Below are 14,152 nucleotides of genomic sequence, written 5' to 3'. Positions count from 1 at the left end.
AGGCAGATTCTTTCAATTCAATCATTCTGTTTGCATCAGGTGCTGTGAGCGCCCCCTGCTGCTGAGAACCACAGGCTCACTCTTAGTGAAAAACAGATTTTAGCCACTTAACAAAAGCCTGCGCTGTCGTAAGTCCACGTCTTTATCTCACTGTTAGACAGACTTTACCAACAGGAAACTGAAGTTTATAAACCACTCACTCTCCCACACCAAACCTCATAGAGAAAGTTACAATGTCTTATTTTAACACTTCATTTGAAATCCTGTGTACAAGTTAACGTCAGTGACACAAAGTGACCACACGAGGCAGCAGTAGACCAGCAGCTCCTGTGTCCCCGTGAGCTAAAATCACTGGTTTTCTCTATGGGCTTTGGTGTGGGAGAGTGAGTGGTTTACAAACCTGTGTACAAAATCAGTTCTGGGCAGCAGGGGGCGCTCACACGAAGAAATTCCAAACACCAACATGTTTGATTAATTATTCATTTATTAAATAATTTGCAAGCAGAACAGCATAAAAATGTGATGATTAAAGACGACAGCCTCAACCCTGATCGTGACTTCATTATTTATTTTTTTTTTAAGTTTCTGTCCAGAATTAATGGATAAAAAACATGAAACTTTCATTAATCACGTACAAACTCTACATTTTATTTATCGTTAATGTCATGATTCTTTTCTCTGGTACACACACACGCACACACCGGTTATGTTGTAGCTACTTTGATAGATCTGTCAGTGACGTCACGCTCTAAAAAAACTAAATAGACCATTTTTTTGTTTTTATATATTAAATGTTGAAAATCCTTCATGAAATAGCTTCAAATGTACACTCTCCTGTCGCATGGAAAATATACACAAAGATACAAACCCACACCCACACTGCCCCCTGGTGGTCTCCTGCTACAGTCTGAGGTCAGAGACGTCCTCTGCACTCGGGTTTCGTTGTCTAACACCTCTAAGGCCACACCTCCGTTTATAATCTCATAAAATCTCCTTCAGTGACAGTGTTCACGTCCATCACGTGTCTTTATTGCCTCTCCTTTGTAAAAACCTTGTCTCCCGTCTTCTTGGTCTGTCCCTCACTGGTTCTTCAGGGCGTTGATGTGAGCACAGATCTTCAGCGCTGGGCCCAGTTTGATGTTCATGCTGGTCATCAGGTGGTCCTCGGTCAGCAGCAGCAGAGCCTGGCCGTCGATCTCCTGCAGCCTAAATGCCTCTGCCACGTCGCTGCAGCCTGGACACAAAGGTCAGAGGTCAAGTTCAGCACTGAACGGTGCTTTCCGTTTGTAGTCGGAACTCAGATTATTTTACATTTTAGTGCAAAAACACGATTTAACCTGTGACTTCTGAAAGGAAACTTTTTCTCTTAAAGGGTGAGACGGACTTGTCCAACAGGAAACTGAAGTTTGTAAACCGCTCACTCTCCCACACCAAAGCCCATAGGGAGAATCAGTGATTTTAGCTCACGGAGATACAGGAGCTGCTGGTCTACTGCTGCCTCCTGTGGTCACTTTGTGTCACAGAAGTAAATCTGAACAAAGGCTTTTGAATGCCGAATTGACAAAATAATACATTTAAACTTAGTGATGGAGGCAGCAGTGGATCAACAACTCCTGTGTGCTGTGATGTTAAAATCACAGATTTTCTCTATGGGGTTTGGTGTGGGAGAGTGAGTGGTTTACAAACTTCAGTTTCCTGTTGGAAAAGTCTGTCTCACAGTGAGATAAAGACGTGAACGTGTTCTTAAGACATTGTAGACTTAAACTGACAAGTCTTTTTGATAAGTGGTATCAGGACGAAAGGTCAATCGTCTTTGGTGGAAGACAAAGACAAAAATGAGATAAAACGCGTTTGAAAATGTGTTTATGAAGAGGGAGACGGTAGAGTTTTTTTCTTCCAGATGTTTCTCTGATTGACAGCTGCTGCTGGAAAACTATGTGCGTTACCTCATTGCGTGGTTAATCTCAGCATTTTGTTTGCGACACACTTAATTGGACACGGGGAGACAGAGCAGCGTCGTCGTCTGGGGACGATTAAGACACTCAACAGACAGCGTAAATCACAGCGACGACTCCGCCTACCTGGCAGTGTGTGTATGAAGGCGGTGACGTCCTCCACACTCCACTGAGAGGGGGCGGGCTTAAACGTGGTGGAGGTGGTCATGGCGGGCGCAGATGCCCTCCTCGCTCTGTGAGGAGGGCGTCGCTCCATCCTCGCCACCACAGCCAGAGACAGGTCCTCCCCTCCTCCTCCTCTGTCGTCGTCGTCTTCCTCCTCCCCTCCTCCTTCCATGTCCTCGTCCTCCTCCTCTTCTGCCATCGCCACTTTCTCCTTCCCCTCCTTCTCACGCCGACCAGCGCTCCACAGATCCCGAGGCTGGAGGACAAAAACATGTCAGAAGTTTCTATCACAGTTATAACAGTTCCATGTTTCATGGCAGGCCATCAGAATTTGCTGTGAATTTGGCGCCCCCTAGTGCCGAAACCATGTAACATTAAAGGAGACATATTATACCCTATTTCTCCAAGTTAAAATAGTTCCCTTGTGTCCTAATGAACATGTCAGTGACATGCTTTGGTCAAAATACCATAAGGATGAAGCATCATAGCAGTTCAATAACCCTGCTAAACCCGCCCCTTTCAGAACGCTCGGTTTTGTGCTTGGTCCCTTTATATGCAAATGAGACACAGGCAAACACACACCCACTTCTTCCAGGGGGTTTCTGATTTGTCCTTGTTACTGCGCTCACTAAGCTCCTGTTCCCTCCGCTCCATTCCCCTCCCTCCACTAGTTCTCTGACAATATCAACATGGCAGCGTGCGCGGAAAACAGCGAGAGTGCCGTCACAGAAAGAGACGTCCGACACAAGGATCGAGCCGAACACTGCCGAACTGTAAATCAGTTATAAACTCTTAGGGACAGCACTGCTGATCGCCAGCGGCGAGCTGCATAAACTGCTGCTGTATGTGACTGTATCAGACTGAGTCTGTGCTCCAGTCATGGAGGACGTACTGAACAAATATTTTTAATTAGGACGTGTCAGAATGGTCAGTTATGAGCTCTATGTGACCTTTTCTTAAAAATGTGTGTGTTTGTACGTCGGTGAAATACGTCCCCTGACTAAATACGGCGACCGCTGGCCGCAGTCTGATGCGAAGTGGTGCGAACACACGTTTGCTGACTTTATCCGGCACATTAGCTTCATATATAAAATCCTCTGTAAAACACTGTGCTCCACTGTGCAGCCACCAACAGCACACTTGTCCCTCCGCGTTGACATAATACCGCTCTTCCTCCCTCGCCTGCACTCTCGCAGGGACAAGGTGGAGCTAAGGCGGAGCTCTCGAAGTAAACTTACTGGTGGAGCGGTAACATTCGCGGTGAAATGCGCATGCTGCCGTCATAAGCGCAGGGAATTCAACATCGCGTGTTTTATCGCCTATACTTACACTAAGGGGGACCACGAAAACATGACTGAGTATTCTTTTTCCACACTTTGGCGACTGGTAGGGCCTCCAGAGTCCCAAATATAAGTATTAAAATGATTAAAAAGTTGATTTTGCATAATATGTCCCCTTTAAGTGAACTCTTTTGACAACTTTTCAATCCTCACCTCGTCCAGATTGACCTCATGACATTTCAAGTTGATCACATCAAAGCTCCGGGAGGAGTATGTTCAAATGCCACACAAAAAATCATGAAAAATGGCAGTTTGAGCCAAAATGGCTGCCTCCCTGTTGGGTTTAGGTGATAGACTGAAGAGACTTTTTTTCTAGATCTCATCTTGATGAACATGCTTGTCAATTTTCACGTGTGTCTGTGAAACCAATTGCTGGAGCTGTTTGTTTTAAATACTCTAGGGGGTGCTGTGGAGCCATTCTGCCAAACACAGTCCTTGGGCCCATATGTCTTTAAGAACACGTTCACGTCTTTATCTCACTGTGAGACAGACTTTTCCAACAGGAAACTGAAGTTTGTAAACCACTCACTCTCCCACACCAAACCCCATAGGGAGAATCAGTGATTTCAACTCACAGGGACACAGGAGCTGCTGCTCTACTGCTGCCTCGTGTGGTCACTTTGTGTCACTGAGGTCAATCTGAACAAATGATTTCAAAAGCCGAAAAATCTTAATAAGACATTTGAACTTAGTGATGGAGGCAGCAGTGGATCAACAACTCCTGTGTGTGTGATGTTAAAATCACTGGTTTTCTCTATGGGGTTTGGCTTGGGAGAGTGAGTGGTTTACAAATGTCAGTTTCCTGTTGGAAAAGTCTGTCTAACAGTGAGATAAAGACGTGAACATGTGACGTAGATATGGAAGACTTAAACCGAGTCTTTTATGTTATATGTGTGACATGTGTCCAGTGTTATTGTGTTACTGTGAGGTAAACAGTGATGAGTTCAGAGTTCCTACCAGCCGCAGTAACAGAGGTTTCCCAGGCACCGACTCTGCTCTGTTCAGGGTCGGCCGCGGACGCTCGGAGCGGCTGCCGGCGCTCAGAGCTCGCAGACGCTTTGTCAGACGGACGTTGAACCTGACAGACAGAGACAGACAGAAGAGTGCTGCTTTGATTCACGCTCACGTCTCTCTGCACCACATCCTGCTGCTGCTGCTGTGACAGCGAGTCACATAACACTCGTGTTACCCTGCTCCTCCTCCTCATCAATGAACTCACCCGCGTGCACAGGAAGTGGAGCAGAAGCGTTTGGACCGCATGAAGTTGTGGGCGTGGCCTCTCTTGCCACAGAACTGGCAGTGCAGAACCGTTCGGTCCCTGTGACCCGACCCTGTGAGTGTGTGAGTGAGGGGGAAAAATACATCCCACACATTATATACAGAATAAATATACATTTATGTCTGTTTGATATTTAACAATAAGAGGAGTCTAAACTAAAGGTTTGAATGATACAAACCATAACTCACTAAATTCCTTTATTTTCTCTGCTTCTCTTTTCATTGCTAATTACATGAAGCTGCTAAGCTAAGCGACTTTTCTCCGCTTCAGTCTTGAACTTTATTAATTTATTAATAAAACAAAATTCTTTAAGACACAAATTTACGTAATTCTGTTAAATTAACGTCACAGATTTACTACATCAATGTCAGCCTTTTATTTTTAGCCATAGCCAGCTAACTTTACTTTAATGTGGCTATATGCTAATTGCTAACAGTTGCAGACAGGTGGGACTGATGAGGTTTGTAGCCTAGCTCCCCACGATAAATGTTATCATTTTGTTATTAGCTATAGCATTGAGCTATTTAAATGATTTACCAGATGGCTAATGTGGCTAATTGCTAACAGTCACAGACATGCTGAACATGTTTGTAGCCTAATTCACACATGAATGTTAATTGTTTATGTTATCCTAGAAATAGATTCCGGTAGCTACGCTGATGATAATTTAACAGCTAGCTAATGTGGCTATATGCGAATAGCTAACAGGTACAGACAGGTGGCACAGATGCCATTTGTAGCTTAGCTCCCAACATGAATGTTATCATTTTATATTGTTAGCCGTAGCTGCTAGCTGTTACCTTAATTATAATTTTAACAGAAGGCTAATTATCTGATAATAGTTAAGCAGCTAACATTAGCATTCATGATAACAGTAAAATTGTCTTCTTTATTTCACTTTTATATTTATTTAAATATAAAAACTCTCTTGTTCATTTGAACTTTCCTTCATTATTATAATTTTTCAGCTCTTGTCCAACTGTCCCTGAACGCACCATGGAAAAAAGACGTGTCACAGGTGCAGAATCTTACTCGTGCCGGGGTCGTCCGTGTCTCCTCCATCCTCCTCGTCTGAGTCACTCGAAGGCTCCGCTGGTTTGATGGCGTCCGTCACAGGTAGCTCCGCCCTGCCATTAGTCCCGTTCACTTCCTGTGGCGAGGTCACCTGTTCAGGAACCAGCAGAGACGAGCGGTTCACCTGAGGGACATGACGACAAAGGGACGTCTTACACACACACACACACTGAAAAACAACTTTTTATTATATTAAATTACATTATATAAAATGTCCTCTAACATTGTGTGTGTGTGTGTGTGTACACACAGGAAATGGCTGCAGTCCTTCCTGTATGACAAAACCCTCCACCAGGTGAGTCAGAACTTCCCGTCCCTCAGGCCACGCCTTCGGCTCCCAGTTGCTGCTCAGCAGTTGGCCAAAGCTCTCAGACTCGTCCTCTGATTGGCTGAGGAGCTCGGGCTCAGTCAGACACCGCGACTCCTCCTCCTCCACCACGGTGTCCACTTCCTCAGGCTTGTGCTGCGATTGGCCATGGTTGGTCAGGTGGGCGGGCTGAGCGGGACGGAGGGGAGGAGTGTGTTCTACCGACGGTGTGATGACGGGCGAAGAGGGTGGAGACTGAGAGGAGAGGCTGGACAGCGCTGAAGAGCAGAGACGTGAAAACAGCAGGAAATGAGACATTTGAAAATGGACATTTCAAACTGTTCTTGATGGTGCATTCAGGTAACTATTGTAATATCTAATTTAACCTGTCAGTGAAAACACAAAAGGAAAGGAAGTGAAGTTTTTAAACCATAGTTTTTTTATTTAACTATGATGTGTGCTGCTGCCTTTCTTGGCCAGGTCACCCTTGTGAAAGAGATCTTGATCTCAATGGGTCTTTTAGCTGGTTAAATAAAAATAATTATATTTTGAAACTTCAGAAGTTGATGAGCTTTGATAGAATTTCCTCAAGAGGTGACTTCTTGTGTTTATTTGTTTGTATGATTGTTTGTTTGTTGAGTTCTGGAGTTGTGTGTTTGAAGGTACCTGACTGGTTGTCAGACTGGATCGACATGTTTTCACAGAAATCCTCCTGACCAACAGGGGGCAGCTCGCGATGACACTCCAGCAGCCTCGGACTCTGGACAGAGGCGCTGGGGATAGAAGTCTGGATTGGGACAGAGGTTTGGACAGTGATGGAAGTTTGGACTGGAACAGAAGTCTGGACTGGGGCAGAGATTTGGACGGGGACAGAGGGTTGTACTGGTGCTAGGACAGGAACTGAGGACTGGATGGGTTTGTGTTCTGTGTTGCAGTCTTTAACGGTTGGAACTGGATCCATGTTGTGGTGCTGGTGGAGATCCTGATCCACGGTGGTCGTCTCAGACTGGTCCATGACGCTCTCTGCTTCCTCTTCCTTTATCTTCTCCATTCCACCTCCTCCTGTCTCGCTCTGAGCCTGACTGGCCTCCGTCACCTCCATTTGCTCCTCCTCCTCCGCCCGCCACCGTCTCTCGTCCTTGACTTTGTCTCTTTGGTCATCCCTCTGCAGCCTCGGGTCGTCTCTCTCCAGCCTCGGTCGTCTGTCTCTCTGCAGCCTCAGTGCGTCTCTCTGCAGCCTCAGGTGCTCTCTCCAGCCTCGGGTCGCTCTGTAGCCTTGGGTCGCTCTCTCCAGCCTCGGGTGTCTCTCTGCAGCCTGGGTCATCTCTCTGTAGCCTGGTCGTCTCTCTCCAGCCTCCTCTCTGCAGTCTCTCTCTCTCTCTCTCTCTCTGCAGCCTCTCCGTCTCTCTCCAGCCTCGGGTCGCTCTGCAGCCTCGGGTGTCTCTCTCCAGCCTCGGGTCGTCTCTCTGCAGCCTCGGGTCGTCTCTCTCCAGCCTCGTCTCTCTCCAGCCTCGGGTCGTCTCTCTGCAGTCTCGTGTCATCTCTCTCCAGCCTCAGGTCTTTTGCAACGCTCCCGTCTTCTCTGGCTCCTTGTCTCGCTGTTCGTCCTCTCTGCTCCTCGCTTTCCCTTGCGTCTCCTCCTCTCTGTGACGGTGGTATGTTCTGATGTTCTGGGGGCGTTGCTAGACTCAGGAGCGGCAGCGGCGTATGCAGAGGTGACGTCTTTTTTGGAAGCGAGGCATTTAGAGGAAGAGGAGGAATGTTGTCAGCGCTCAGCGTCCGCTTTGTTTGTCTGGAAATGTCTGAAGATTCTGTGGCGACCGGCGGTGGCGGTAGTGTTGGAATCGGAGGCGGAGACTGCACCGTGGCGTGGGCATACGCTCCGGGTTGAGTCTGACGTTGACCCGAGGAGAGAGCAATGATCTGCAGCTGCCTCGCAGCAGATGGCGGCCGGTCAAAGTGCGAGGAAGGCTTGGTTACTGTCAGCGCGCTGTGCTGCGATTGGCCTGCACCGTGCACAGTCTGAGATAACGGACAGTTCTTGAGTCCGGCCAGGGGGCGGCCGATGGGCGTGGCCTGACTGGAGAGGGCAGCAGTGATTGGTTGGAGGGCGGAGGTTTGCCGTGGCGACGCTGCTCTGTGACCGTTTGGCGAGTGGAGGCGTGGCCTCAGAGGGACTGCTCGCACCGGAGAGTAGAGAGCTGCAAGAGGATGAGAGACAACGACTGAGACATGAGGACCGTTCATTCTCAGGCGGGAAATCACACAAACAAACCGATAATTCAGAAACTTTTCAGAATTTCAAAAATCTGTGCACGGACACAGACGACCTTTGTGAACTCAGTGTTCTGGAAGTTGAACGGGAAAACCGAATAAATCTGTCAGAGAAGCTCGTGTGGACGCAGAGAACACACAACACTGCTACTTTTTGGGGGGTAATGGGGGTAAAAATTGCCTAAAAGCTTCGTGTTAGCGGAGATGTTCGTGACGAAGTTTTGGAACTTGAATGGTAAAATGGTAACTGAAGAACGTCGGAGAAGCCGGCGTTCCAAAAACGTATTGGCGTATTGGCAAAAGTCTTGAAAATGTGCGAATTTCATCTACCAAAGATCGCGCTCACAGTTTTAGATGTTGAACGCGTAAAATCGGCCGATGAATGATGACCATAAAACGAACGGGAAAAAAATTTGAGGGGTGGATGATCGTTAAATGAACATAAAAAACAAATAAATCTGTCAGAAAGGGTCGTGTGAATGTGGAGAATACACAACATTTCAAACAGACTGTGGGAGGAGTTAGCGAATGAAGAAGGTGTGGCCTAACGATAAAGACAATAGTCACACGATACAATGCTGACTCAGCATTATTGTTATAAACACATGTCCACTGTGACCACACCCACTGGGACTTACTTGGGGGCGGGACAGAAAGGTGGCGGGTGGACGTGGTCAGGCTCTCTGTTGCCGTGGTGCTGGGCTGCGGTCGCGGCCTGAGAGGAGGGGCGCAGGGAGTGGGGTGGGAGGCGAGGTGGGGCTTGAGGAGGGGTGGGGGGTAGGGTGAGGGTCCCAGGGGGGAGGGGAGGTCTCAGGGTGAGACTGTGGAGCTGAGAGAGAGAGAGAGAGAGAGAGAGAGATTCAGCCACATCTGAAATCTGCTTTAATTCAAGGTGTGAGTTTAACTGCTCCCACCAACAGTGATGGTCCAATCATAGCTTAGCAGCTGTTACTAGGCGGGGCAGGTGTGATGTGTGAGGTTGGTGTCTTTTTCCACAACAACATTTACGTTCACCACTCTCCCACACCAAACCCCATTGAGAAAATCAGTGATTTTAAGATCACACACAGGATTTGTTGATCCACTGCTGCCTCCATCAGTAAGTTCAAATGTCTTATTTTGTCACTTTTAAAATCCTTTGTTCAGATTGACCTCAGTGACACAAAGTGACCACATGAGGCAGCAGAGGACCAGCTGCTCCTGTGTCCTCGCGAGCTAAAATCACTGATTTTCTCTATGGGGTTTGGTGTGGGAGAGTGAGTGGTATACAAACTTCAGTTTCCTGTTGGAAAAGTCGGTCTAACAGTGAGGTAAAGACGTGAACGTGTTCTTAAGACGTCGTAGACTTAAACTGACTTTTGTCAAGTGGCTAAAATATGTTGGGTTTTTCCTTCACTCTCTCACACCAAAGGCCATAGAGAAAATCAGTGATTTAAGCTTGCTGGGATGCAGGAGCTGCTGGTCTACTGCTGCCTCGTGTGGTCACTTTGTGTCACTGAAAAAACATGAACAAAGGATTTTAAAAGCTGAGGTGACAAAATAAGACATATGAAGTTAGTGATGGAGGCAGCAGTGGATCAACAAATCCTGTGTGTGTGATGTTAAAATCACTGGTTTTCTCTATGAGGTTTGGTGTGGGAGAGTGAGTGGTTTACAAAGCAAAACTAAGTTAATAAACACAACTTTAAAAAATCATTCATGACATTAGAGCAGGGGTAGGGAACCTATGGCTCGCGAGCCAGGTGTGGCTCTTTTGATGATTGCATCTGGCTCGCAGATTTCGACTTTTCAGATAAAACATAAAATATTATCACTTGTTTTAATCCATCCATCGATTTTGGAAGTGGAGGAAACGCAAGTGAATGACATAAATGCAGCACCGTTCTATTCCCTTGCTTTGGATGAGTCAACAGTGTAAGTCATTTGTCGCAGTTCAGTGTGATTGCAAGATATGCTGCTGGTGACACACTGCGCAAAGAAAGTCTTGCTGTTCTGCCAATAAAAGGGTCCACAAGAACCAGAAGTCGCATTAATGGTGAGTATTATAACAACATTATTTAAAAGAATAAATTCAGAGGCTTATTATTCTCACATTTAGTTAAATTCAGTCTTAAAATATATTATATGGCTCTCACTGAAATAAATTTGCAAATATTTTGCTTTCATGGCTCTCTGAGTCAAAAAGGTTCCCGACCCCTGCATTAGAGTAACAATGTAACACAGGAACACTGATGTGTCGAGGCTCGGAGGCTCACCTGAGCAGAAGCAGGGTTAGAGGACAGGGAGGAGGAGGAGGAGGAAGAAGAAGAGGAAGAGGAGGAGGAGGCAGGTCGCATAGCAGATGTGAGAATCAGCTGCAGGAAGAAAAAAAGAGGAGAAGGTAGAGACACAAACAGAGGATTGTCCAGTCAATGTGTGTGTGTGTGTGTGTGTGTGTGTGTTTACCATCTGAGCTCTCAGCAGCACCTGGTCTTGGCCAGACCCTTTGAGACTTTTTCCTAGGAGCAAAGTCTGCTGGGATACTCTCTGCCTGACAGGTGACGGGCTCTGATTGGTCCGCACAAGACCAGGTGAGCCTGCAGGGTGAGACTGTGATACCTGGAGGAGGAGGAGGAGGAGTTAAAGAAGACGTCCACAGTAAGGACATCTTGTTCTATTTCCTTGAAAAGCATGACAGTGTGTGCATGTTCTCATATTTGTGACCTTTTTTTTCTGTCATAAACACTGACCTTGTCAGGACCAGTCGTCATCATGGAGACCAAAACCTGGTCCTCATGAGGCAGAACCTCATTTCTGAGGAACTGGTTAAAGTTTAGGACTAAGATTTAAACTTTAGGATACAGATAATGCTTTTTTAGGCTGTCCAAATGAATGGAAGGCAGTGCAGTATACTATAGCTCTGTGTGTGTGTGTCTGTGAGTGTGTGTGTGAGAGGATGTGAAACCCTCAGATGAAAGCAGAGGAAACCTCAAACACTGACCGACACTCTGCACTGAGGAGATGCTGCAGAGTTCCACTGCTCTCAGAGGTTCAGTTTCTCACCTTCACACACACACACACACACACACACACACACACACTCACCGCCCTCTTTTTTTTTCTTTCTAAATAAGTGGTGTCCATGTGTTTCTGTGTGTGTGAGAGGTATTATAGTATTGTCGTATTAAAGCTCAATGTGTGGAGACACAGAGGCTCACTCTCTGTGATTTTAGCCACTAAACGAAAGATGAATCTACGTCGTCAGTTTAAGTCTGCAATATCTGAAGAACATATTTCATGTCTTTATCTCACGGTTACACAGACTTTTCCAACAGGAAACTGAAGTTTGTAAACCACTTACTCTCTTACACCAAACCCCATAGAGAAAATCAGTGATTTTAGCTCGTGGGGACACAGTAGCTGCTGTTCTACTGCTGCCCCCATTATACGTTAAGTAGTTTTTCCTAACTCTGCTGAAGTCGATTGAAGGGTTTTTATATGCCGAAGTGACAAACTAACACATCTGAACTTAGTGATGGAGGCAGCAGTGGATCAACAGCTCCTGTGTGCTGTGACGTTAAAATCACTGATTTTCTCTATGGGGTTTGGTGTGGGAGAGTGAGTGGTTTCCAAACTTCAGTTCCTGTAGGAAAAGTCTGTCTCACAGTGAGATAAAGACGTGAATGTGTTCTTAACACATCGTAGACTTAAGCTGACGTAGATTTTATGAACTGAGTCTTGAGTAAAGTGGCTAAAATATTTTCTTTTTCTAAAATATGTTCTATTAAGAAGCAATTTTGGGATATTTTCCAGAATGTAATGTCTAAAAACTGCTCTAACAATCAACTACTCCTTTACAGTGATACGTGGTGTGTGCGTCCGTGCGTGCGTGCGTGCGTGTGTGCGTGCGTGTGTTATAGTTACTTGTCTGCCAGGTGGACTGGCTGGTGTGTGAAAGGGCGTGATGGGCGTGGAGGTCGCCGTGGACACAGGCCTGGTGTTCCCGTTGGTCAGGCTGGTGGAGGTCTTCGATGACATGGTGGGACAGCAGCTGTGTGTGTGTGGGGGGGAGACAACTGGGGAGGCCATGCTGGCAATAGCGTGGGGGGAGGAAGTGGAGGAAGTGGCGGGCGGAGGGAGAAGTGGAGAGGTTTGTGTGGTGGGAGGTGGTTTGGAGGCGCCGGGCAAGGGGAGGATCGGGCGAGAGTATGTTCTGAGGGCAGGGGTCACCGTGGGGGTGAGTTTAGGCGGTGCTGGGACGAGGATGTGCGGAGACGCCACCGCTGCTGCTGCTGTTGCCTTCGTGCCATGAGTGGTGGAGACGGAGGGAGCAGGGGTGAGAGGGGGAGGAGGGGAGGACGTGGTGGGTGCCGACACGGCTGTCGAGGAGTCCAGGAGCATGGGGTTGAGCGTGAGGCGTGGAGGTGTGGGGGTGGTGGGAGTGGTAGAGTCCGATGTGGATGTGGACGACGCCTGAGGGCTGGTGTCACCGGTGGACTCACCGCCTTCTGACGAGTTCGGACAAAGAGGTTCCTGATCCATCCTTCAACACTGCAGAGAGAGAGAGAGAGACAGAGTGAGAGAGAGAGAGAGAGAGAGACACCGAGAGAGACAGCTCCACGTTACCAACATATTGACAAGCTTATGTTGCTGTGTAAACCACTCACTCTATTTCTGTTATTATAAGAACATGTTCACGTCTTTATCTCACTGTGAGACAGACTTTTCCCCAAAGAGAAAATCAGTGATTCACAGCACACAGTTGTTGATCCACTGCTGCGTCCATCACTGAGTTCAAATGTCTTATTATGTCACTTCGGCATTTAAAATCCTTCATTCAGATTTACCTCAAGTGACCACACGAGGCAGCAGTAGACCAGCAGCTCCTGGTTTTCTCTCTGGGCTTTGGTGTGGGAGAGTGAGTCGGTTTACAAACTTCAGTCTCACAGTGAGATACAGCCGTGACTCTTTTGTTGAGTCTTCATAATAATAATAATCTGATTTTCCTTGTTCCCGTGAGTGTCCATGTCTCAGGCTGGTTCTCAGCAGCAGGGGGCGCTCACAGTCACAGTCAGTACTGACTCATGTGTCAGAACCTCATACAGCCAAACTTACAAACACTGACCTTTAAGTTTGTTTGAGTCACGAGCGAACCTGAAGTACTAGTTATAATTTAGTTAAAGATGAATAGCAGTGTTATAAAGCTAACTTTCTTTAGGTCATGTGACTCAGTGTGTGTGTGTGTGTGTGTGTGTTGGCAGGTGAACGATGAATGACAGAGTGAATGACAAGAGTATTGCAGGTTCACGTGCCATCGCCGCGCGAGCAGCAGCAGGTGCCACTCACTGAGAGTCCACGCACGCAGCGGGCCAGATGTGTCCCCATCTGTCCCCGCAGCCTGTCCTCGTGTACTGCGGTGACGCGTAGTTAGGCCACAGATCAAAAACACACACACGTGACTATAAAAGAAAACAAAGATGGAGCCCTTGGTATTCTCATTTCTGTGCGCGCGAACCTCACCAAATATAAACAGTTGGTTTTTTTTTGGTCACGTCCACGTTAATGTCTCCCCCCATCTCCCCCCCGGCCTCCTACCTCTGTGGTCGGCTCCGTCCTGCAGGTTTCACTCCGGGCCGCGTCTGTCCATGTCTGCACCGGGAGAGTGTGATCAGATGAGCGGCTTCTTCAGGCTCAGATGGGCGTGTGTGTGTTTGTGTGTGTGTGTGTGTGTATGTATGTAGAGAGGGACTCACTTCCTCGTCTGACAGCGCGTCACCCT

At 47.2% G+C, this 14,152-nt stretch overlaps 1 protein-coding gene across 1 annotated transcript; it reads right to left on the bottom strand.

Annotated features, from left to right (window-relative positions):
• Positions 1 to 466: 466 nt before the first annotated feature.
• On the bottom strand, positions 467 to 13,084 carry si:ch211-230g15.5 (protein piccolo). The gene is given in 14 exon segments (XM_044044300.1): positions 467 to 1,234; positions 2,082 to 2,376; positions 4,418 to 4,538; positions 4,680 to 4,791; positions 5,772 to 5,937; positions 6,064 to 6,398; positions 6,787 to 7,306; positions 7,566 to 7,615; positions 7,617 to 8,321; positions 9,033 to 9,145; positions 9,147 to 9,223; positions 10,650 to 10,748; positions 10,840 to 10,992; positions 12,298 to 13,084. Coding segments are annotated over 14 exon segments (3,519 nt in total). The 5' UTR covers positions 12,916 to 13,084; the 3' UTR covers positions 467 to 1,079.
• Between the last annotated feature and the right edge of the window lie 1,068 nt (positions 13,085 to 14,152).

The sequence above is a fragment of the Solea senegalensis genome, linkage group LG1 (genome assembly GCF_019176455.1).
Source record: "Solea senegalensis isolate Sse05_10M linkage group LG1, IFAPA_SoseM_1, whole genome shotgun sequence".
Lineage (NCBI taxonomy): Eukaryota > Metazoa > Chordata > Actinopteri > Pleuronectiformes > Soleidae > Solea > Solea senegalensis.
This window is presented reverse-complemented; position numbering and strand designations above follow the sequence as displayed.